Source organism: Pristiophorus japonicus, chromosome 7 (assembly GCF_044704955.1).
Source record: "Pristiophorus japonicus isolate sPriJap1 chromosome 7, sPriJap1.hap1, whole genome shotgun sequence".
Lineage (NCBI taxonomy): Eukaryota > Metazoa > Chordata > Chondrichthyes > Pristiophoridae > Pristiophorus > Pristiophorus japonicus.
In genome coordinates this window covers 39,952,934-39,979,653 of record NC_091983.1, presented here as the reverse complement: position 1 = coordinate 39,979,653, position 26,720 = coordinate 39,952,934, and the positions used below count along the sequence as shown (strand labels likewise).

The 26,720-nt window shown below is 45.2% G+C and overlaps 1 protein-coding gene across 3 annotated transcripts in view; it reads right to left on the bottom strand.

Moving 5' to 3' along the window:
* mcph1 (microcephalin 1) overlaps positions 1–26,720 on the bottom strand; it is a 433,479-nt gene that overhangs the window by 30,474 nt on the left and 376,285 nt on the right. For 2 of the 3 annotated variants that reach the window (XM_070884907.1, XM_070884908.1), the window contains exon 14: positions 6,730–6,967. The exons of the other annotated variant lie outside the window; for it this stretch is intronic. In XM_070884907.1, coding sequence (XP_070741008.1) covers positions 6,730–6,967 — 238 coding nt within the window. The remainder of the gene's footprint in view (positions 1–6,729; positions 6,968–26,720) is intronic. 3 annotated transcript variants of the gene reach the window in all.

Genomic DNA, 26,720 nt, shown 5'->3' with positions numbered 1-26,720 from the left:
GGATGGCAGGACTGACACATGAGGAGAGACTGGATCGACTGGGCATGTATTCACTAGAATTTAGAAGAATGAGAGGGGATCTCATAGAAGCATATAAAATTCTGATGGGATTGGACAGGTTAGATGCAGGAAGAATGTTCCCGATGTTGGGGAAGTCCAGAACCAGGGGTCACAGTCTAAGGATAAGGGATAAGCCATATAGGACCGATATGAGGAGAAACTTTTTCACCCAGAGAATTGTGAACCTATGGAATTCTCTACCACAGAGAGTTGTTGTGTCCAGTTCGTTGGATATATTCAAAAGGGAGTTAAATGTGGCCCTTACGGCTGAAGGGATCAGGGGGTATGGAGAGAAGGCAGGAGTGGAGTACTGAAGTTGCATGATCAGCCATGATCATATTGAATGGTAGTGCAGGCTCGAAGGGCCGAATGGCCTCCTCCTGCACCTATTTTCTATGTTTCTATATACATAAGAACATAAGAAATAGGAGCAGGAGTAGGCCATTTGGCCCCTTAAGCCTGCTCCGCCATTCAATAAGATCATGGTTGATCTGATCATGGACTCAGCTCAACTTCTCTGCCCGCTCCCCACGAACCTTTATTCCCTTATCGCTCAAAAATCTGTCTATCTCCGCCTTAAATATATTAAATGACCCAGCCTCCACAGCTCTCTGGGGCAGAGAATTCCTTGGATTTACAACTCTCAGAGAAGAACTTCCTCCTCATCTCAGTTTTAAATGGGTGGCCCCTTATTCTGAGACAATGGGCTAGAACCTCCACTTTTTTTTGCATGCTTAATCCCCATTTTACTGCTGAAATGATGTATAACGCCCATATGTCGCCCATTTTGGCACAAAATGGAAACTGACAGGCATTTTTAGGAAACATATCGCTGACCGTTACTTTCCCCATGTGTTTAACGCCGAAAAAAAATATTACTGCCCGCCCACTTTTTTGGGGCGGAATCAGCAGAATGGGCGAATTCAACGCCCATAATATTGCCCAGCGTTACTTTCCGCACGGAATTAACGCCGAGATTCAATATGAACGCCCGGCCACTGTTTTTTTGTCGTAAAGAGCATATTTACCCAAACTAGCGGCCATGGAGAACGCCCATCGTCAATTTCACCACCTCGCACACATATCGCCCACAATATCGCTCGCTCAAAAACACCCACAAAAAGCGGAACTAACCAGAACTAATCACAGCGTTATGGACGCCATATTGTAGATCACATGTCGCGTCCTTTAAAAGGCTGCTGTGCTTCAACCTCGGGGGAGTTCGGATGTACTCTGCAGGTCATTGGAGTTGATGTGAACATCTCTAAAAACATCTTGACCACACTGTGACCGATTGGAATTGAAGAGGTGTGCTCGTTGGGTCATTGCTTGTTTGTGAGCAATCGGTGGAAAACAGAGAGCTACTGCAATGGGGCCTGTCTTTTCTCACCCTTTCTTGGTGACCAATTACATGCAGCAGACTCGACATCACCGAAGGAACGCTGCACTGCATTATGTGTCCAATGTACGAAGTGACAGACAGATGAGGAGGACCAGACGTTGCACCCCCCGCAAGTACAAGGAGAAGCATTCTTACCTCGACTTGCCCAACACCACCTGCCTTCGGAGACTGCGCTTTCACAAAGAGGTTATCACTGAGGTATGCCAGCTGATAAGACCAGATCTGTAGTCTGCCAGCACCATCAGTACTGCACTGTCTGTCGAGGTCAAAGTCACCGTGGCACTGTCCTTCTACACCTCGGGTTCTTTTCAGGCCGCAGCTGGCGACATTTGTGGACTTTCTCAACATGCCTCACATTGCTACATTAGACAGGTCACTGAAGTCCTGTACGTACGCAGGAGGGACTTGATCAGCTACGCCATGACCAGGGAGGCACAGAGAGGGCTCGAGAATTCTCCAGAATTGCAAACTTCCCCAAGGTGCAATAGACTGTATGCACATCCCAATGCGGGCACCTTTTTAGGATGCTGAGATTTTCAGGAACCGCAAGGGATTCCACTCCCTGAATGTCTAGCTGGTTGTCGACCACCAGCAAATTATACTGGCAGTGAATGCTCAATTTCCGAGCAGCATCCATGATGCTCACATCCTGCGTGAGAACACTGTATCTGACTTGTTTAACAATCAGCCACAAGGTCAATGCTGAATGCTTGGGGACAAACGATATGACCTCGCCACCTGGCTGATGACCCCCCTCTGTGTGGCACCCACACCGAGGCCTTAAGGCGATATAACGAGAGCCACAGAGCAACTCGCAATATCGTGGAAAAAAACATTGGAGTGCTGAAGCAACGCTTTAGATGCCTGGACCACTCAGGAGGTGAGCTCCAATACCACCCTGAGCAGATAGCTGAATTCGTGGTGGTGTGCTCCATGCTTGGCTGTCAGGAGGGGACAAGAATTTTCTGCTGAGTCTGAGAGTCCACCTCACCAGAGAGAGGAAGAGGAGGACAAGGAGGCGGGCGCTGACATCGGCCCAGACAGTCAAGCTAACGCTGAAGCCGTGCCCCCGCCCCGCTGTAGACCACATGAAAGAGCCCGTGGTGTCATGATAACTGCAAGAACCTTACATTAGGAGCTCATCAATGATCGCTTTGCCTGAAAGAATGTTGGTGTTATTTACAAGGCTGACACACTGCTGGGTGTGCAGGTCATACATCAATGGTGGGCATCACCTTGGTGACAGTTAAAGTTTAAGTTGATTGACATTAAGTGTGATTAGACCCTTTGATATTAAGGGATCACCAGCGTGTAATGGGGCAGCTATCTGAGCCAATGTGCTGCAAGATTTTATGAACTAAAAAACATTTAAAGCAAACATTAGTCTGAAATCATCAGTATTTCTGTACAAAACAACCCTTGCCCCCTATCCCCCACTTCTCCCCCTTCCCCTCCTGACTCCAAACCGCCTGGCTGAGGAGGTCCTCAGGCGATGCTTCATTTTGGGGGGGGGGGGGGGGAGGAGAGAGGAGAGAAAGAGAGGGGTTGACGGCCGAAGCACTGCTTGGACGGATACGGGAGAGGACGGTCCCGAGGTGGGAACGTGCTTCGAGCCATAAGCAAGATGTTGCTGCTGGCTCTCATGTGTGGTTGTCAATGGGAGTGCGTCACCTTGGGGTGCAGTGCGGCGCTCCGGGACCACTGGGAGTCCTCTGTCACCAGTGTTCTTGGCTACCAGCTCCAGGGCCTCCTCCGTCCCTTCCATGTTATTTCTTAATTGTTGTACAAAAACTCAGTGCCAACGATGTTCTTGATGCTTAGTCGGCTTTTTTCTACTGGTGAATTTCCATCGTTCCTCCCACAACAGCCATACAAGCACACACCACAACCACACACACTTTCAGTGCATCTGAGCTCTCTCTCTCTGTGTCTCCTCTTCGGCGCATGTCATGAAAACCCTTGACCTCCTGAATCGCGGGAATCGAGCACTGCCATACCGTTGCTAAGGACGGCCACACTTTATGGCAGAAGGTCAAAAATATTTAAGGCTACCGCCCATTTGATATCGCTCGTGGTGACGCCCATTTTCAAAAATGTAAACTAGGTGTTTTGAGCATGGGCGAGAAGCCAGCGATCTGAAAACTCTTTTTTAACGCCCATGCCGAAAATAACAGCCATTTTTGGGCGATAAGCACAAAAGTAGAGGTTCTAGCCCTGTGTCTCCTAGTTCTCGTCTCCCCTATCAGTGGAAATATCCTCTCTGCATCCACCTTGTCGAGCCCCCTCATTATCTTATAAGTTTCAATAAGATCACCTCTCATTCTTCTGAACTCCAATGTGTATAGGCTCAACCTACTCAACCTATCCTCATAAGTCAACCCCCTCATCTCCGGAATCAACTTAGTGAACCTTCTCTTAACAGCCTCCAATGCAAGTATATCCTTCCTTAAATACGGAGACCAAAACTGCACGCAGTACTCCAGGTGTGGCCTCACCAATCCCCTGCACAGTTGTAGAGGGCAGATATCATTACTGCCCTGTAGACCATAAGCTTGGTTCAGATTTGAGGTCCTGGTCTTCAAACACTCTCTTCCTCAAGCGACCGAAGGCTGCGCTGGCACACACAAGATTCCCAAAGCAAGTGCTTTACTCAGAACTCCTTCACGGCAAGCGAGCCCCAGGTGGGCGGAGGAAACATTTCAAGGACATCCTCAAAGTCTCCTTGATAAAGTGCAATATCCCCACCGGCATCTGGGAATCCCTGGCCCAAGACCACCCGAAGTGGAGGAAGTGCATCCGGGAGGGGGTTAAGCTCCTCGAGTCTCGTCACCGAGGGCATGCAGAAATCAAGCGCAGACAGCGGAAGGAGCGTGTGGTAAACCAGTCCCACCCACCCTTTCCTTCAACGACTATCTGCCCCACCTGTGACAGACTGTAATTCCCATATTGGACTGTACAGTCACCTGAGAACTCACGTTTAGAGTGGAAGCAAGTCTTCCTCGATTTCGAGGGACTGCCTATGATGATGAGAAAAAAGTGCTCTGGACTTTGTAATCACAATTTTATCACCAATGCTTAGACATGTAGATTGAAGGAAAAACACAAACAAGTCTTTATGGTTGTATTCGTACTAATTTCTTGTGATAAAATCCCGCTGTTGAACTTTTGACAAAATAGAAATAAGAGGCATTTGGGCTGTTATTATGCTACAACTTATGTTCAGCCTCAACTGGTTGTCAGTGAGCATTGATGCAAAAGCAGTAGTGTAATTTGAGAATGAGATCCCAACCTAATTTTTGAGTGCACTGAAGTTAAGCGTAGTGAGTCCACCACAAGTATATAACATTATACCAGTACATCTCCCGCCTGGTGTAAAGCATGTTTTAAAAGTATGCAGGCTATCCATTGGATCTATTAAACATTCAAAACTTAGTACAGGTGCAGCATTGAGAATCCAGAACCCTCGGGACCGAGACTGTTCCAGATTCTGGGCTTTTCCGGACTTTCGATCGTCTTTCTGACGTCACGAAACCGGAAAGACCCGAGCCCAGGTTCTGGTATTTCTGGATGTTGGAACGTCAGAAAGGGGGAAGGGTCCCCGCCGAGGAGCTGTTCGGGCCGCTGGCCCCGTCGATGAGGTTGTCGGGTGGAGCTGTTCGGGCGGGCCCTGTTGCAGATGAGGTGTTCGGCCGGGCCAGCGAGGAGACCCTCAGGTAAGGGCAGCAACGGCGAGGGGCAAGGCCCGAGGTCAGGCAGCGGCAGGGCCCCGAGGTTGGCGGGTCCAGATTCCGGAACATTTTATGGATTCCAGTCGACCCTGCCACCGATCAGTCTGGAGTCCAGATTCTGGAACTCGGGATTTTCGACACTACACCTGTATGGCATCTTTTTCAATGGCTTGATGGAAGCAATGTTCTTGCTAGCTTGTTCATAACATTAAAAATGAGCAGCCCTGAAATTAAGCTCCAACCATCCACACAAGCAAGTGCAGTTCCCCTTTATCTCTGAGCACAATGACATGCAGCTGGTGGTATAACTGGCAGCTACACATCTATCAACTATACAGATACCAGACAACAAACCTAAGAGAGTGTTGACTTACTGATAGGAAGCTGTTCTAAAATGCCTATCAACTGGGTTTCTAGGGTGCAAAGTGCCTTTTCTTATAAATTAGTCAGATAATTATACCTTCAGCGGCTTCATCAATGATTGCCCCTCTGTCATAATGTCAACAAGAGGCTGGCTCACTGATAATTCCACAGTATTCAGCTCCATTTGCAATTCCTCTGATAATGAAGCAGCCCATGCTAGCAGGACCTGGACGATATCCAGACTTGGGCTTACAAGAGGCAGGTAATATTTGCCCAATTTAAGAGCTAGGCAATGGTCATCTCTAATAAGAGAACACTTAACCATTTCATCCTGATCTTCAACAGCACTGCCATTGCTGAATTCCAAACTATCCATGACTTTGGGGTCACCATTGACCAGAGGCTTAACTGAACAAATTATGTTAACACTGTGACTACAAGAACTGGGTAGAGTCCGGGTACTCTGCGTTGGCTGACCTCTAAATGTCTGTACACCATCTACGAGACTCAATTCAGAAGTATGATGGAATACTCACCACTCACCTGGACGGTGCAGCTACAACAACACTTAAGAAGCTTAACACCATCCAGGAAAAAGCAGTCCACTTGATCAGTGTCCCACTACTGAATGCAATCACCACCTCCTCCGCCACTGGTCCATTGTGCCTTCAATGTTTATAGGATGTACTGCAAGATCGTGCCAAGCTTACTTCAACAGCACCACCCAGTCCCACAATCAATACCACCAAGAAGGACAAGGGCAGCAAATGATCAGAACACCATCACTTCCATGTTCCCCTTCAAACAATACACTATTCTGACTTGGACATTTATTGCTATTTCTTCATCGGCACTGGGTCAAAATTCTGGAATTCCTACCCAACACTATTGTGGAAGCACTATCATTACAACGACCGCAGTGATTCAAGGAGAAATCTCGCCACTACCTTTTCAGGGCAACAATAAATGCAGTCTTGCCCGTATCTAGAGAATAAATATTAAAAAATAATAAAGTTTTGAAGTACAGTGAGAAATGGACCATAGTCTCTGAATTTTATGTTGGTAAGACCACAAGAATTTGTAAGAACAGGAAAAAGCCATTAGTCTCAACAAGCTCTGTGCCTTTTTCACTGATTGACATGCTTTGTAGGACTTCTGGAGATGCTACACACTTACCCAGTATCCAATTTTCTGATAAGTGTTGGTTTCCTGGGGGCCTCCTTCCCTTGTACTGTCCAATACAAATTCCAGCTTTGCGTAATGTTCGGCACACTGTTCCCCCACACAATTGCACCAGTTTCTCGAGCAATAAGCTAGGTGGCTCACTTTTGGGTGAAATGAAGATCAGAGGCTGATTCACAAATAAATCCTGCTGATAGAGTCCTCTTGTTGACTGATTTTCTAATCTGCAGATCTGTTTATTGAGGAAAAAAATATATAATTTAACCAAAAATCTCCACCGTGCAACATTTAAAATAGTTTACAATTAACAAATTTCAATTTACAGAATGTGTAATTGAAGAGCCAACTTGCAAAAAGTGGCTAAATTAATGAAATTGTAGCAATCTTCCCTTCAGTAAATGGTTTGTTTTCGTAGTTACAGCTGACCTAAGGTTTCTTAAACTTTGCAGTGTCACACAATAAGCCTCAATTCTTTCCTATTGGGGGAGGAAGGAGGAGACTACGATTGTAAGTTGTCAGTCTTGAGTCAAGGACCAACAAATTAAGTTTTTACTTTTGATTCTCATGAAAACTTTGGAAATATCAGGACAATTATCTCCATTACTCTGCTGTTCTTCACTAGGGGTTTTCAATGACAGTCTCATGCCCAGAAGGATGCTACATTATTAAATAACAGGAAGAGGTCATCGGTCTTCCCTAAGTGGAAAAAAGTGTGTGATTGATAGCAGTTTGAGGCCATTAATCACATGAAAAATTCTGCTCATTAAAAACGGTACCACCTTAATTACAGTCTTCTTCCTTCGTATGGTAGTAGCAAAAAACAAATCAAATGTCAATGTCTAAAGTCAGATATCCAGGCCAAAGCTTCCAGTGTAACAACGTGGATATCTTGTAGGCTGTGAATTTCCTCCGAGGGCAGTGTTTGATGATGTGCTCCAGGATCTGATTAAGAGCTCCGCAGTCGCATGATGCAGAGGCTTTAATTTCCATCTATGGAGATGGTGACAGCATCTACCAAGGGTCAACAAAGCATCATCGACCTGAAATGTTAACTTTGCTTCTCTCTTGACAGATATATATTAGCATGGATACAGGATTGGCTAACTAACAGAAAACAGAGTCGGTTCATTCTCGGGTTGGCAATCAGTAACCAGTGGGGGTGCCGCAGGGATCAATGCTGGGACCCAACTATTTACAATCTATATTAACGAAGGAACATAACCAAGTTTGTTGACGATATAAAGATGGGAGAAAAAGCAATGTGTGAGGACACAAAAAATCTGCAAAAGGACATAGACAGGCTAAGTGAGTGGGCAAAAATTTGGCAAATGGAGTATAATGTTGGAAAATGTGAGGTCATGCACTTTGGCAGAAAAAAAATCAAAGAGCAAGTTATTATTTAAATGGAGAACGATTGAAAAGTGCTGCAGTACAGCTAGAACCGGAGTCCAAATAGGTATTGGTGCATTTTCTTAACCCCATATACGCATGCAAATGCTTCTTTCTCAGCCATACTGTAGGCTCTTTCAGCCTTAGATAAGCTTCTGGACACATATGCAACCGTTTGCAGTTTTCCTGACCCATTGGCTTGCTGTCACACTCAACCGACCCCATACGAAGATGCATCACAAGATAGTACTAAAGGTTTACACGGGTCATACAATACAAGTAATTTGTTCGAACATAGCAGGTTTCTGGCCTTGTTAAAGGCTGTCTTTTGAGATTTACCCCAAGCCCCGTCGTCACCCTTGCATAGCAATAAATGCAAAAGTTCCAGCAAAGTGCTCAACCCCGGTAAAAAGTTTCCAAAATAGGTGAGGAGTCCCAGGAACGAACGCAGCTCCATCACATTCTGTGGTCTGGGTGCATTCTTGATGACCTCAGTCTTGGAGTCTGTGGGTCTGATGCCGTCCGCTGCAATCTTTCTCCCCAGAAATTCGACCTCCGGCACCAGGAAAACACACTTGGAGCATTACAGCCTGAGTCCCACTCTGTCCAGTCGACTTTAGAACCTCTTTCAGGTTGTGCAAGTGTTCACTGGCAGCAACACCACCGATCAGGATGTCACCTTGAAATACCACGGTGCACAGAACAGATTTCAGCAGACCCTCCATGTTACTCTGGAAGATGGCCGCAGCCGAGCGAATCCCAAAGGGGCATCTGTGGTATATGAACAGTCCTTTGTGCGTGTTGATGCACATCAATTTTTTCAAAGGTTCTTCCAGCTCCTATGTGATAGAAGCAGAGGTTAGATCCAGCTTGGTGAACGACTTCCCCCCCTGCTAGCATTGCAAACAGGTCATTCGCTTTGGGTAGTGGGTACTGGTCCTGTAACGAGACTTGGTTGATTGTTACCTTGTAGTCCCCGCAGATTCTGACCGTCCCATTGCTTTTCAACACCGGAACAATTGGACTGGCCCACTCGTTGAACTCGACTGCCGATATGATCCCCTCTCGTTGAAGTCTGTCCAGCTTGATCTCGACTTTCTCTCGCATCATGTATGAAACCGCTCAGGCCTTGTGATGAACGGGTCATGCATCAGGGACTAGATGGATCTGCACTTTGGCGCCTGTGAAGTTGCCGATGCCTAGCTCGAATAAAGACGGGAATTTATTTATCACTTGGGCGCACAAGGCATCATCCACCGAAGACAATGCTTTGATGTCGTCCCAGTTCCATTGGATCTTTCCTAGCCAGCTTCTGCCGAACAGCGTTGGGCTATCGCCTGGTACAATCCATAGTGGTAAATCATGCACAGCTCCATCGTACGACACCTTCACTGCTTGCTGCCAATGACTGGTATGAGTTCTTTGGTGTAAGTGCGCAGCTTGATATGGTTTGGGCTTAGTTTTGGTCTTTGTGCCTTGTTGCCCCACAGTTTCTCAAAAGCCTTCTGGCTCATAATTGACTGACTCGCCCCCATGTCCAATTCCATGGAAACTGGAATGCCGTTTAATTTGACTTAACGTTATCGGAGGGCTTTTGGTGGTGAAGGTGTGTACCCCATACACTTCCTCTTCAGCCTCTGGTTGAGTTGCCTCTCTTACTCGTTCAGCGTGATCCACGCCGACTCTGCCACGTGGTGACTCGCAGCATGTCTGCACATTCGCTGGAGGTGCCCCATTGTTCCACAGTCCTTGCACACGTAATGCTTGAATCAACATTGATGGGCTCAATGATTACCCTTGCAGTGCCAACATGGTGTCAATGGATTCGCATTCACGCCCCACGGCGGGCTCTGAGTCATCCTAAGTCTGGCCTCTTCAGGCGTGTTGGCCCTACCATGTACAATTCTGCCTGCTGAAGGCGTTATTTTATGCACAGTACTTGCCTGTGAGCTTCGATGCTACAATAATATCTCTTTAGTATTATCGTTCGTGGACATGAAAGCCTGGGCTATCGTGATGGCTTTGCTCAGATCTAGGGATTCGGCAGACAGCAGTTTGCGAAGAAAGACCTCGTGGCCGATTCCAAGCACGAGAAAGTCCCGCAACACTTCCCCAAAAATCCAGCAAATATGCACGGTCCCGCAAGGCGTCTAAGGTCGGCGACATAGCTCGCCACGCCCTGGCCCTCGGAGCGATGGTGCATATAAAAGCAATACCCGGCCATCAAGATGCTCTCCTTCGGCTTGAGGTGTTCCCGAACCAGTGTGCACATCTCTTCATATGTCTTCTCCGTTGGTTTCGTCGGTGATAGCAGATTTTTGATGAGGCCACATATCGTGGACTTGCAAATGGTAAGGAGAATCGCCCTGCGCTTGACTGCGGTTTCTCCCGTATCCAGCTCGTTGGCCACGAAGTACTGGTCAAGGCGCTCAACGAAGGCTTCCCAATCATCACCCTCAACAAATCTCTCAAGAGTACCAACGGGAGCCATAACCGCGTGAAAGTTCGTGATCTGTTGCTTGTCGCCAATTGTTATGTTCAGAATAACTCCACGACTGTGTATTGTAAGCTCAAACTGTTGTGACCTTGGTCTCTTTAATGTAACTCCAGAGTGGGGAAGCAGCATGGTAGACTGCCTTTTATACCTGCTTGCCCAAGGTGTGCAGATGACTCTTCAGTCTCCCACAAGTGCGCCCCCTGGTGGCAAGTTTTACACATTGGTAATGTTTACATACATAGCAGCGCTTGTATCCTCTGGAGACTGCATATTCGCGGCGCAGGTGTGGTGGTGCGATGTTTGCAAGTATAGGGAACCAAGGTGTTGGTATCAATAAAAGCGTTCCTGTGATAATTCTCACAACAGAGCTGGACATCAATGGCTTTGACACGCAGCCATGTCGGAGAGCAGTACTCCGCTATAGAGTACACCAGGGCGAGTGCTGCCCATACCGAGGGTTTGAGCGTCTGCTCCTCATGTGGATCCGGTGAGTTTCTGGATCAGGTTGACCCTACTCTTTCGTTTCTTCTTAAAGTTCTGGAGATGCTGTCTATGTGACAGGATGTGATCGAGCGTGACTCCTAACTAGGAGGCTTTTTTGACATAGTGTACCTCTGCACTGCAAAAGGAGACTTACACAGCTGGGTTTGCTTGATGAGTGTTGAGGTGAAATGTCAAAATGACAGTGTTTTTCAGGTTTGGCCAAACTCGCCATCGGCAAAAGTAGGCCTCCATCCTCTGTAAATCACGGGTTAAAGTCTCCTCGATGGCAAACAGATTCTTGTTTTGCATGGCCAAGGCAATGTCATCTGCAGACACAAACTTGCAGCCATAACACTATATGTAAGTTTGTCAAAATGTTGAAGATAAAGGAAGTATTCCTGGAATAACATGTTCATTATTCACCAACCGAAATTTATAAGGCATCAGCCGTAGTTCAGTGGTAGCACTCTCGGCTCTGAGTCAGAAGATCATGGGTTCTAGCTTTAATCCAGGGACATGAGCACACAAACCAGGCTGACACTGAGGGAGTGCTGCACCGTTGGAGTGATGTCTTTCGGATGAGATGTTAATCCAAGGCCCCATCTGCCCTCTCGGTCAGACGTAAAAGATTCCATGACCCTATTCGAGGAAAAGCAAACGACCTCCTGGTCAATATTTATCCCTCAACCTCAACAGATGATCTAGTTGTGTATCTGATTGCTGTTTGGGGATTTTGCTGTTTGCAGTTTGATGCTGTGTTTCCCCACATTACCACAGTATCGAAACTTCAAAAGGGCTTAATTAAGCACATTGTGATGTCCTTGTTATGTATGGAGAAAGAGGCAGACTGAACACTGTGAGCTTAAAATAAAGTGCGACCGTAGTCTTTTATTGCAGGTCTCCAGAGTGCCTCTCCAACCTGTGAGGCCTTTGCTGGGCTGCTGTGTAGCTGGCCTTACTAGGCTGCCTGGTGTGATGGGTTCTGCTTCGTGGCCAACCATGGTGCCGGTTGCCACTGGTGTGAATGCTGGGGGGGGGGGGTCAAAGAAGGCGGGGTCCAAAGTGACTTGCTTAGGATAGTCCGTGAATCTGAGTTTGATCTGGTCCAAGTGTTTCCGGTGAATGAGTCCATTTGAAAGTTTGACCCAAAACACCCTGCTCCCCTCTTTGGCCACGGCAGTGCCGGGAAGCCACTTGGGACCTTGTCCATAATTCAATACAACTACAGGATCATTGACTTCAATCTCGTGTGACACATTAGCGCTATCATGGTATGTAATTTGTTGAAGCCGCCTGCTCTGTTCATGTAGATCAGGGTGAACTAACGAGAGCCTTGTCTTAAGTGCTCTTTTCATGAGTTCAGCAGGTGGGATCTCAGTGAGCGAGTGGGGTTTCTTGCGGTAGCTAAGCAGGATTCGGAATAGGCGAGTCTTTCAGTGAGTCTTCCGTTACCCTCTTCAAGCCTTGCTTGATGGTTTGCACTGCTCTCTCTGCCTGACCATTGGACGCTGGTTTAAACGGGGCAGATGTGACATGTTTGATTTGAATTCTTTGAACTCAGCACTTGTAAAACATGGCCCGTTGTCGCTCACCAGGACATTGGATAGACCATGTGTGGCAAACATGGCTCGCAGGCTTTCAGTAGTGGCAGCGGACGTGCTAGCCAACATTATATATCACATTCAATCCACTTGGAGTACGCATCGATAACGACAAGGTACATTTTACCCAAGAACGGGCCTGCATAGTTGACATGTACCCTAGACCACGGTTTGGAGGGCCAAGACCATAAAGCTTAGCGGCGCCTCCCTGGGTGCATTGCTTAACTGTGAGCATGTATTACATCTGTGAATGTCGGACTCCAAGTCCGCATCAATACCGGGCCACCACACGTGGGATTTGGCTATCACTTTCATCATTATGATGCCTGGGTGGGTACTGTGGAGGTCACTGATGAAGGTGTCTTTGCCCTTCTTGGGAACCACTACACTATTTCCCCACAGAAGGCAGTCTGCCTGTATAGACATTTCATCTTTGCGCCGCTGGAACGGCTATCTCGTCCTGCATTTCTACAGGGATACTGGACCAGCTCCCGTGAAGCACACAGTTTTTGACTAGGGACAACAAGGGTCCTGGCTCATCCAGGTTTTGATCTGCCGGGCAGTGACGGGTGATTGCTCACTCTCAAATGCTTCCATAACCATGGCTAAATCTGCGGGCTGCGCCATTTCCACCCCGGTGATGGGCAATGGCAGTCTGCTGAGAGCATCGGCGCAGTTTTCTGTGCCTGGCCTGTGGCGAATGGCGTAGTTGTATGCGGACAACGTGAGCGCCCATCTCTGGATTCGGGCTGATGCATTGGCATTTATCCCTTTATTCTCGGAAAACAGGGATGAGTGACTTATGGTCAGTTTCCAATTCGAATTTTAGCCCAAACAGATATTGATGCATTTTCTGTACCCCATAGACTCACACTCATGCTTCTTTTTCAATCATGCTGTCAGCTCTCTCAGCCTTAGACAGACTCCTGGATGCGTAAGCAACCGGCTGCAGTTTCCCAAAATCATTAGCTTGCTGCAATACACACCCGACGCCATAGGACGACGCATCACATGCTAGTACCAAACGCTTACATAGATCAAACAACACAAGCAATTTGTTTGAGCATAATAATTTTCTAGCTTTTACAAAGGCATTTTCTTGGCTTTTGCCCCATGCCCATTCGCCCCCTTTTCGCAGCAAGACGTGCAGTGGTTCTAACAGTGTGCTGAGACCCAGTAAGAAGTTACCAAAGTAATTCAGGAGTCCAAGAAACGACCGCAGCTCCATCACGTTCTGTGGCCTTGGTGCGTTCTTGATTGCCTCCGTCTTCAAGTTGGTGGGCCTGATGCCGTCCACCGCAATCCTCCTTCCCAAGAATTCCACTTCAGGTGCCAGGAAAATGCACATCGAGCGTTTTAACCTGAGCCCCATGTGGTTGAGTCAACTAAGAATCTCCTCCAGGTTCTGCAGATGCTCGATTGTATCCCGACCTGTGACCAAGATGTCGTCCTGGAAGACCACGGTATGCAGGACCGACTTCCGTAAGCTTTCCATGTTTCTCTGGAATATCGCCGCCACTGATCGAATTCCGAATGGGCATCTGTTATAAATAAAAAGACCTTTGTGCGTGTTGATGCAGGTGAGACCCTTCGATGATTCCTCCAGTTCCTGTGTCATGTAGGCTGAAGTCAGATCCAGCTTCGTGAACGTCTTTCCTCCCGCCAGCGTTGCAAAGAGTTCATCGGCCTTTGATAGTGGGTATTGGCCCTGCAGGGAGAAACGATTGATAGTTACTTTGTAATCGCCACAGATTCTGACGGTGCCGTCTCCCTTGAGGACTGGGACAATAGGACTGGCCCACTTGTTGAACTCAATCGGTGAAATTATGCCTTCTCTTTGCAGCTGGTCTAGCTCGATCTCTACCCTTTCACTCATCATGTACGGTATTGCTCTCGCCTTGTGATGGATGGGTTGCGCCCCTGGAATTAGGTGGATCTGCACTTTTACTCCTTGGAATTTCCCAATGCCTGGTTCGAACAGCGAAGGAAATTTGTTTAAGACCTGTGCACACGAAGTGTCGTTAGCGGGCGATAGCGCTCGGACGTCATCCTAGTTCCAGCCTATCTTTCCCAGCCAGCTCCTGCCGAGCAGCGTGGGACCATCGCCCGGTACCACCCAGAGTAGTAGCTTGTGCACCGCTCCATCGTAGGAGACCTTTACGGTAGCACTGCCAATTACGGGAATCAGTTCTTCTGTGTAAGTTCTTAGTTTCGTGCGAACTGGAGTTAAGACTGGCCTTGAGGCCTTGCTGCACCACAATCTTTCGAAAGTCTTTTTGCCCATGATGGACTGGCTCGCGCCTGTGTCCAGCTCCATTGACACCGGGAGTCCATTTAGTTCAACATTCAGCATTATCGGGGACACTTTGTGATGAATGTGTGCACCCCATGTACCTCTGCCTCCTCGGTCTGAGACTCTGGTTCGTCGTGCTCCTCCGTGGATCTGTCCTTCTCTGCAACATGGTGGTTTGCAGGATTAACAGGATTTGCACCTCGCCTGCACATACGTTGGAGGTGTCCCATTGTTCCACAGCCCTTGCAAACGTACCCTTTGAATCGGCATCAATGGAAATGATGATCATCCCCGCAGCGCCAACAAGGTGTTAATGACCTTGCATTCATCACCCTTGATGGTGGACTCTGACATCTGTGGATGTGCAGCTGCAGGCATGTGTGACCTGCCCTATGCGTTGTGATTTGAAAACATTACTTTGTTCACAGTACTTGTAGCAGCACTCGTGTGCTGAGAGATTTGTTTAGTATTGTCACTGGTGGCAATGAATGCCTGGGCTATCGCTATGGCCTTACTCAAGGTTGGGGTCTCTACAATCAAAAGTTTGTGAAGTATGGTTTCGTGGCCAATGCCAAGTACGACAAAGTCTGAGCATGTGCTTCAAGTGCCTTTCAAATTCGCAATGTCCTGATAGGCGTCTTAGCTCGGCGACATAACTCGCCACTTCCTGGCCTTCAGACCTTTTGTAGGTATAGAACTGGTACCTCGCCATTAGAACGCTTTCCTTCAGGTTCAAATGCTCTCAGACCAATGTGCACAAATCATTGTACGATTTCTCCGTGGGTTTCGCTGGAGTAAGCAGATTTTTCATGAGCCCATACGTTGGTGCCCCACAGACGGTGAGGAGGATCGCCCTTTGTTTGGCAGCGTTGTCGTCTCCATCTAGCTCGTTGGCTATGAAGTATTGGTCGAATCGCTCCACAAAAGTTTCCCAATCATCTCCCTCCGAGAATTTCTCCAGGATGCCCACTGTTGTCTGTATCTTTGGGTTCACTATCTGTATCTCGTCGCCAGTTGTTATGTATGGAGAAAGAGTCAGACTGAACACTGAGCTTAAAGTAAAGTGTGACCTTAGTCTTTTATTGCAGGTCTCCAGAGTGCCTCTCCAACCTGTGAGGCCTCCTTAAATACCTGTGTTCCCAAGGGATTATGGGATCCCTTGGGACTCCAGAGGATGAGCCCTCTGGTGGCTGTACAGAGTATATACAAGTTTACATATATAACAGTCCTGATGTAGAGAAGTGTACCAAAAAAAATTAGCTTATTTCCTTTCCTTCCTTTTACTATACTGCAAACCAGGTCACTAATTAAATACCTGTTCAGGAAAGATGTACAGATAATTTTCCTTTGTAAGATGGAATATGGCTGTTGTATTAAATTAAGCAAAGATGATCGGCCTCGATCAAGCCGACCAGTACCATTTTGCTTTCTGATACTCCCGCTTCTTTTCCCATCACCGTTGACATGTTTGGAGCTTCAGTGATCGTCTATGTACTTGAGTCTGGTAATAATCTAGATTTTATAGCTAATTGACTGGAAAAAATATCACAATAATTGATAATCATGCTGATGAACTACTGGTACCTGCCCCTTAACATTTAAGTGGAATGAAACCTCCTGACTAATTTGCAATATCTGGAGTTAAAATAGCTTCAAACTTTACATCAGGTATGGTTTTAATAGAGGGAGTCTCAGTCACCAATGTTACTTTGCTGGCTCCTTTCGCCACTCTGAATAAAATGCGCATGTTTTTCTCGTACAATGCATCATTGTGATGATATTTCGCATGGTTGGATGGTTAGCAATTTTCAGTACATCACGTAACAAAATGAAGTCCGGAACTGCATGATTGTAGGCCTAATCAAAACCTAGCTGTTCAGTGTAAAGATTACGTTTGTGCGATAGAAGTTTTGAAGCAACATTACCAACTATGGATACAAGAAACAGCTAGATTGTACACTGCATTCCCTTAAAGTGCCTCAGAACTGCCTGTTGGCAGAATTGGTGGATTTGTTTCACAAACCACTCAGTGTGATAAAACAGCTGACTGTAACAATATATTTTGTGCTTAGAGATAGGATTCCTTCGGGAACACTTGATAACATACTTGGCAATTCAATCCAGATTTTGGTAGATATTCAACTGTGTTTGAAATATTGAGTTAAAAAGCGTGCACAATCTCTAAATTCTCCCTCTTTTTAAAAGTTCCCATTGGTTATACCATAGACTATTTAAAAAAAAACATTTTTTAAAGGTACTCCTTCTTTCACAGGAAGAAATCGGGTTAAAGAAAACACAAATTCTTGAAAGCAGAAACAGCTGAGTCAATATATATTTTAAACAGGCGTGGTCAGCCCTCCTAGTCGTCTGGTTCGGAACTGAAGTTAGTCTCAAGGGCAGGCAGGCGGGATGCACAATAAATTTATCCCGCTACGTAAACCTGACCAAAATTCTGAGAGACAAGTTTATTGTTGCACGTCACTGGGTGCATGAATGACTTCTTTAACAAATAACTAAAATATGTAAACATACTGATAAAAAAGGAATCAAAACATCACCAGAAGGCATACCACCCCCTGTTCAGATAATTAGATATCAGAAATAAATGCAGCCTTAGAAGTGTTGCTCAAATCCCAAGAACAAATAAAAGAAATGCAATTACTGTCATCTTTTGGTGTAATTAAATGAATTAGATTCATTTGAGATCAATATAGCAGGAGATACAGTAGTTTGTCTATAAATATTTAAACTTGTACTTTTTACGTACAAGTGAGACAACTTTACAAAGCTTCTGCACAAAACTGATTGACAGGTTATTTGGGGTTGATAAGTGCAACATATTCAGTCAGTTAGACATCAATCATAATGTAGACCAGCGCTCAAGGGGGAGCCAAACTCCATCATGGGACTTTGATCTAAAATGAAGCACAAAAGGAGATTATGCCTAGATTTGGAGGAAGGAGAGGAGGGATTATGCTATAACGGTAGGCTGCAGAACTTGTACATAGATTCTGTTGTACCCTAACATTTGAGTAAAAGAGGTACATGTGGTCCTAGTACCACTTTCCAACTTCCCTATTTAGTTTTAGTGTTACATTTCTTAAAGCAGGAATGTTCCCTGTTTTGTACAGAGTGATTGAAAAACAAACTGAACACACCTTCAGTCTTCTCTTCTTAGGCGGTCCCTCGTATCAAGGATGACTTGCTTCCACGCCAAAAAGGGATGAGTTCACAGGTGTTTCAATGAAGGACCTAATATTCCAGGCCCAGAACTACATGTTGAAGGGTGGAAGATACCTGTGCATGGATTTTTTTAATGTGTGGTGGCCATTGCACACCAGCAACCACACGGGCTTGACAGAGCTAGGTCTTGTCCAATGGCCAAGACAACTGGAGACCAGCTCTGCTGCACGGACTTAGTGCGCACACATATCGCAGTGTGGGGCTGGCCCATGCTGCTTCTGTGCCCATGCCTCTTCTGGGCCCCGAACTCATGCCTCTCCTGGGCCCCAATCACGTCGCTCCACGATCACTCGTTGCTCCTGCACCCCAATCTTGCTGCTCCTGCCCATGCTCCAATCTCAGTTGTACCTCAGCAACAGAATAATACATTAAGGGCAATGTTCAACTTTGGCAGGGGCAGAAAATGGGCAGAAGTGGATTCCTGTTAAAAAACCAGCCCAATGATCCTTTCTAATGGATATGTCGTTGGTTGATTGATAGACTCTAGAGGGTAAATGGTACAGGGATGCTTCAGTCGGATGGCTTTTAAAACACCAATAGTTTTATTAATAAGCCACACACCATTTTGTTTTTCCTATTTTTTTTAAACTCCATCAATATTTTCTCAATACAATGTGCTCCATCATATTGTACATTTGCATTGTATTGTGCTTCCTTTTTAACCATTTTGAACAATAAATAATCATAATATAAAATGTACAAATATGTAACATGAATTATTAATATTGCCATTTATTCTCGAGGGAGGCAGCTAACCAGTTAAAATTTTCAAACCTCCCCTTAAAGTGAGTGGGAATTAGAAACTTGCTGACTCTGGATAGATCATTGCAGTAGGTGAACCAGATCCCTGATTATTTTTTAACCCAAGCAGTAATTATCATGCAATCCAGCCAGAACTGATTAAAATAAGTACTGTACTTGCCTTGTAGAGAGGTTTGAAGGCCAGTCGGCCAGTATTAATTCTGCCACTGGAGATGTTTGGAGAAACGTTTTTGGTGAAGGGAGCAAGTATTTAGAATTCGGGCATGCCCTGCATGATTTATAGTCCATTCATTTTCTTTAATTCATTTTGGTGGATAGAAAATAATTGGGGTGGGGTGGGGGTTGGTGGAGTGAGTAACGTGTATGAATTCCAACTATGTGCTTCTGCCATGCAAAGTATTGTGGCTGGAGTACTAAAGATGAAAATTCACCCCAATGTATGTAGTCTAATCTATCGGTACACTGGTGGTATTAGACATCTGCACATCATTATCAACACAAATTTCTCTCATTTAATTTGAGTAGTTTTAGAAAAGGAGGGAAAAAAAATGAATGAAACAATTAAATATGGAAACAAAGCTACTCCCACTCAGTCTTATTCATACAGTGCATTAAAACACGTTTAGAGTTGATGTAAAATGATTTTGGCTTTGCACAAACTGTAAAATGTTGCAGTGTAAATTGAGTGTGAGGCAGCTTGAACATACTCTGAAGTAAAATGGAGTGAAAGTATTTTCTCCAGGGAATCTCATGCTACTTTGCTCTGGTGTCAGGTTGGGCCTTGATTCAAGATTAAGGTTGCACTCACACTATAACTGGAATATTGGGTGCAAACTACTTTCCACTGATGCTACAGTTGTGGTGTGAATGTGCTTTTTGCAACATATCTGTGCATGTGCACTAAAAAACACGGTATCCTGCATTATAAAGGAAACTACAAGAATAGCTCTACTTTCCTTGCAATGAACAAAAATGTTAAAGGCAGAGTCCTACCACCAGGATCATTTGTAAAAATCAAACATTTACAAACACTACTGAATAATAATGATATCCCTACCTGATGATACAAAAATATATTTTTTCAACCCAACATTTCCAAGTGGACAAAGATTGAGTGGTAGGGCCATTACTTGGGTATTGGTTTAATGGTCTGCTAGAGTGAGGAAACGGAATGATAACACAGCTGATGCTTTAAGACGATTGTGTAGAAATGCCGACGTCCCGGGCCCGTACGAAGTTTCTACGGACCCAGGAAGGCATCGGATAAGACGGTTTTCAGCGCGCAATGCGCATGCGCTGAAAACCGGCTTTTCCGATCTGTCAAGCTGGAGCTCGACAGATCCTAGACAGATTGGGAGCGAGGGTATTTGTACGGGCAAGATCTTGCACGGCAAATGTCCTCAAAAATCTTGCGCCTGAAAAAGCAGGCGCATAGCCTACTTTTACAGGCGCAAGAGTTTAAAAACCTATAAAAAACATGATTAAAATAAAAATTTAAAAAACATTTATGTTAAAACCCTACCCACTCAGGTAATGTTATTTTAAACCCTAACCCTAACTTTTTTTTTAAAAATCGGCAATTTTTTTTCTTTAAAAAACATGTTTAACAACTTTAATTTCTATTAGTGTACTGTGCGAGGTGTTTTTTAAATGTTTTATGTAGTGTTTGTCGTTTTGGGGTTTTTCTCATTCATTGTAATAGGAGTTTCGTAACTTCGAAGGAGCACCTCGAGTCTCATCGCCGAAAGCATGCAGAAATCAAGAACAGGCAGCGAAAAGAACGTGCGGCAAACCTGTCCCACCCACCCCTTCATTCAACGACTATCTGTCCCACCTGTGACAGAGTCTGTGGCTCTCGTATTGGACTGTTCAGCCACTTAAGATCTCATGTTAAGACTGGAAGCAAGTCTTCCTCGATTCCGAGCGACTGATGATGATGATGATGATGATGATGACAATGAGTGAGAAAAAACTTACCTGTGATTGGGTGTCCAGGCATACGTAACTCCTGCGCATGTCCCTACGAGCATGCGCTGCGACGCGCAGGGAGAGGAGGCCTGTGGATCGGGATTGAGAGAGGATTGTGCAGCTTGAGGTAAGTGCGCATTTTATGTCTATTATTTAGTGCTTTGCCCGTGGGAAGTCCTCGAGAGGAATTTCTGCCCCAATATAACTAAAAATCCAGTGCCTTAACAACGGGACTAAATATCTCCTTTAAGCTAGTGCCTTTAGCATCAGTTCGTTAAAAAAAAATTTTTTAAATCGCAGAAATGGACAAGATAATAAATAATGATCTTAATCACAATTCTTATCAAATATTTGATTTAGAAGAGTGGCTCATGGAAAATAAATTACACTATTCGATAGACACTTTAGCATAAACTGTTACAAGCATTTACCCTGCTACACCTTTTGTAACTGTAACAAGGTGTACAAAAATAATTAATGTAAGTATTCAATAAGAAACCTTATTATTAAAGGGGAAAATACACAACAACTTATATTTTTATAGTGCCTTTAACATAATAAAATGTCCCAAGACACTTTACAGGAGCGCTATCAAAATAAAATGGTCCCTGGAGTTTCCTAAATTCGTTATTCAAAACATAGTCAACTGAATAAAATAGTGAAACACATGTTCACACCACACAAACATTAATTGTGCTACTAGTCCTACCATTCAGACATCCAACAGGGCCACATTATAAACCAAACTGCTATTTCTAGGAGACTTTAGAAAGCTAAGTCAATGATGGGAACCCAATTGTTCTGGACTGAGTATTCTTTCAAAATAATTTAAAAAAAAAAAAAACAACCACGGAAAACGTGAATGTGGCCATCAAGCCTTACAGTTTCAGCTGGTCCCTGTAAAACATCAAAGATGCACAATAAGCTTCTTTGCTAGCTCAAACTGATTTCATTCTATCAGTTTCTCTGCATGAATGCCTATGAGTGATGTAATGCATTATGTCTTTTAGCTGCTAAGCTTTGCCTCATACTACTGCAGTTAATTAAAAAGAGAGAATAAAAAATAAACATAAAATTCATGTCTGTCACACTTCAATGATGTTGAAAAGGACGATTGGTCTTGCATTTGACCAAATGCCACAAAACCCGCATGAATAAGTACTTTTCTTACGAGAACTCTTACCTCCTGCCATTTCTGCAAATATGGATTATTGGAAAAAACTTTGAGGACCTTGGGTCATTTATCAAAAAAGTAACCTCCGCTATTTAAGAAAGGAAGGAGAAAACAGGGAACTATAGAGCAATTAGTCTAACATCAGTTGTCGGAAAAATGCTAGAATCTATTCTTAGGGATGGGTTAACAACAGGGCACCTAGAAAATCATAATATGATTCGGTAGAGTCAGCACGGATTTATGAAAGGAAAATTGTGTTTGACAAATCTGTTGAGTTTTTTTGTGTTGTAACTAGAAGGGTAGATTAAGGGGAAACCAGTGGATTTAGTGAATTTGGATTTTTGGAAAGCATTCGAGAAGGTGCCACACCAGAGGTTATTACACCAAATTAGGGCTCATAGGATTGGGAGTAAATATATTAACTTGGACTGAGGATTGGTTAACGGACAGAAAACAGAGAGTAGGAATAAACGGGTCATTTTCCAGGCTGTAACTAGTGGGGTACCGCAAGGATCAGTGCTTGGGCCTCATCTATTTCATCATCATCATAGGCAGTCCCTCGAAGCAAGGATGACTTGCTTCCACGTCAAAAAGGAATGAGTTCACAGCTGTTTCAATGAAGGACCTAATATTCCAGATCCCAAACTACATATTGAAGGGTGAAAGATGCCTGTGCTTGGATTTTTTTAACATGGGGTGGTCGTTGCTCACCAGCCACCACACGGGCTTGTCAGAGCTAGGTCTTGGTCCAGTGGCAAGGATTGCCCAAGACGACTGGAGACCAGCTCTGCTGCACGGACCTAGTGTGCACACATATCGCAGTGTGGGCTGGCCCGTGCTGCCCCTGGGCCCTCGCCTCTTCTGGGTCCCAGACTCTCACACACACACACAGGTATTTACAATCGATATCAGTGACTTAGATTAGGGGACTGAGTGTAAAATATCCAAGTTTGCTGATACAAAGCTGGATGGGAAAGTAAGCTGTGAGGAGGATGCAGAGGTTGCAAAGGGATACAGGGGCCGATTTTCATCAAGGCCTCCGCCTGCCCAAGTGCCGCCGATGGCCGCCGAGGTACCGGACGGTACTATGGGTGGGATATTCATGGCTGAGGTCCCTCGAAGGTCAGCTGGCGGCAAATGGACGACGTATGGCGCCAATCAGGGCAGCAGCGGGCGGGAGGTCTCATTCTCGGCGGCAGAGGCGCTCGTCACCCAAGTGCCGCTGAGGATGGAGTCGGGCCCACAGAGGGTCGAAGAACTGCAAAAAAGAAATCATCAATAAAATATTTTTTTAAACTATCGGAAGACCTCCAGGGGACCCCACGCAGGGAAGTCGCTGTTGAAACTTAAAAAAAAATGTTCACTTACCTTTTTTTTCAGGTTCTTCCTGCTTGCCGTCGGGGACAGACCAGCCTCCAGCCAGCGGTCCACCCCCGTTCTGCCGGCAACTCCCGCCCGCAGGAATCTGGGAGCTCAGTTGCGCCACTCTGCTCTCCGCTGACGTCAGCGGGCGGTTCCCGGCGGCTCTCTCCTCCCGCCCGCTCCAGGCCACCTCGAAAGTGGCACTGGGTGGATCAAGAAGAGCAATGTCGGCGGCAGCGGGCGGTGAGGTGATGAATTCCGGCCCCACAGACAGGTTAAGTGAGTGGCAAGAACGTGGCAGATGGAATATAATGTGGAGAAGTGTGAAGTTATCCACTTTGGTAGGAAAAATAGAAAAGCAAAATATGTTTTTAATAAGGTAAGGGACTTTGAAATGTTGGTATTCAGCCGAACCTGGATGTCGAATCACAGAAAGTTAACATCCAGGTACAGAAAGCAATTAGGAAACCAAATGGTGTGTTAGCCTTTATAACAAAGCAAGGAAGTCTTACTCCAATTATACAGGGCCTTGGTGAGATTGTATCTGGAGTACTGTGCACAGTTTTGATCCTCTTACCTAAGGAAGAATATACTTGACTTAGAGGAAGTGAAACAAAAGTTTTCTAGACTGATTCCTGGGATGAGGGGATGGACCTTTGAGGAGAGATTGGGTAGACTAGGCCGATATTCCCTCGAGTTTAGAGGAATGAGAGGTGATCTAATTGAAACATAAAATTCTTAAGGGACTTGACAGGATAGATGCTGGAAGGATGTTTCCCCTGGCTAGGGAGTCTAGAACTAGGAGTCACAGTCTCAGAATAAGGGGTCCGCCATTTAGGATTGAGATGAGGAGAAATTCCTTCACTCAAAGGGTTGTGAATCTGTGGAATTCTCTACTCAGGAGAGCTGTGGATGCTCAGTCGTTGTGTATACTCAAGAGGTAGATACATTTTTGGATACGAAGGGAATCAAAGGATATGAGGATTGGACGGGAAAGTGGAGTTGAGGTAACAGATTAGCCATGATCTTATTGAATGGCAGAGCAGGCTCGAGGAGCTGAATGGCCTACTCCTGCTCCTATTTCTTATATTATGTGTGTCTCAAAAACAAAAACATGATAAAATGTACAATCAAATCTTTCAGTTTGTTTTCTCAAACTTGTGCCTCTTTCAGCTACTGCAGAATGATTCCAATTTAGTTTGGAATGCAAGCAAAAAATAATTTATCATCCATTTCATTATCTGAAATATTGGGGCTAAAATTCCAGCTTAGCTGGGTCGACACGGAATATTTACGGACCCGGCGAGGTCCCGCAAAAGCCAGTTTTCGGCGCACAATATGCATGGGCCAAAAAAGGGCTTTTCAGATGTGTCAAGTTTTGGCTTGAACGATCGAACGCATCCCCACGCATCCCGTGGGAGAGATTGAGCTATTTGCCCATCGCGTGCCCAGCGAATGTCCTTAAAACTCTTGCGCCTGGTAAAAGCAGGCGCATAGCCTATTTTTACCAGCGTAAGAGTTTTAAAACATCTAAAAATAAAATTAAAATACACAATACACAGTTAAAAACCCTGTCCACTAAGGTAAGTTTATTTTAAACCCTATTAAAGCACTTAAAAAAAAAATCCAAAAAAGATATATTTTTCTCGAAAACATTTCATTAACTTTAATTTCAATTAATTTTAATTATGGGAGGCGTTTTTTTATTTTTTATGTTGTGTTTAATGTGTTTTGAGGTTTTTTCTTCATTGATAGCAATAAGAACTTAGATACGGAGTTCTCATTGCTATCAATGAGAAAACTGTACCGTGGTTGGTTGTCCAGTCACACGTAACTCCATCTTCTTTGTGCGAACCTCGAGAATGGGGGAGAAAGCGCAGGAGGAGAAGGCCTTCCACTGCAATCGTAGAGTCCTCCGGGACCACCAGGTACTTTCGTAAAAGATTCTCGGGTTGAATGCATTCGTCCAAAGGAAGCCTCCGACCCGAATTTCAGGCCCATAAAAGAAAACCACATGATGGTGTATAGCGTACATTTAAAGTGCAAGAAAATACATCTTGTTCAAAGCTTCCCCCATTTTTTTCAAAATGTAATTTTTAGCACCAACTGAAGCCCCTCGAGTACGATATCTTACAAATTTCAGCTCATATCCCACCATGGCTACTTGAGAATTTGAATTTAAAAAAAAAAAGAGAATCTGCGAATAAAAAGTTAGTATCAATAAGTGACCACAAAGTCTTAACAATCATAACTGTCTCAACTAAGTACTTTAGGGAAGGAAACCTGCCATCTTTATCTGATCTGGCCAATATGTGACTCCTGTGCCCTCTGAAGTATTCTAGCAAGTCACTCAGTTGTATCAGTTGTAACTCCACAGGACTGTATATCTTAAGCTCAAACTGTTGTGACCTTGGTCTCTTTAATGTAACTCCAGAGTGAGGAGGCAGCATGGTCGACTGCCTTTTACACCTGCTTTCCCAGGGTGTGCAGGTGACCCTTGGGTCTCCCACAGGTGCGCCCCCCCCTTGTGGCAAGTCTTACACATTGGTAATGTTTACATACATAACATCATTTCCCCCCCCCCCCCACAAAGTCTTATGTACAAGTTATTTACAAGCTGAGGCGATCCAGGGCTCTACGTTCCCGGGTTGATCGCCTGAGTTGAAGTCCTGGCATGGGTGAGTCGGTCGGATCATTGCTGCACTGCGGTGTGGCTGGTCTGATCGGACTGTCGGGCATGGTGGGTTCATCCTCGTGGTTGACCGCGAGGTCGATTGCTGGTTGGGTGTGTGTGGGTAGATCAATGATCGTAATGTCCTCTTCAAACTGTTCTTGTTTGTCAGTGAACCGCAGTTTGCTCTGATCCAAGTGCTTTCTGTACATTTGTCCATTCAAAAGTTTGACAACAAACACTCTATTCCCCTCCCCACAGTGCTAGCAACCCATTTGGGACTAATACCATAATTAAGAATGACCATAATTAAGAACAATCACAGGATTATTAACTTAAATGTCGCGTGATACAGCCGCGCGATCGTGGCACATGTTATGCCGGTGACACCGGGTTTCTACATGATCATTGAGATCCGGGTGGACTAAGGAGAGCCTGGTTTTGAGTGCTATCTTCATTAGCAATTCTGCAGGGGGAACCCTGGTAAGCGAGTGGGGTCGCGTGCGGTAACTGAGCAGAATCCGAGATAGCCAGGTCTGCAG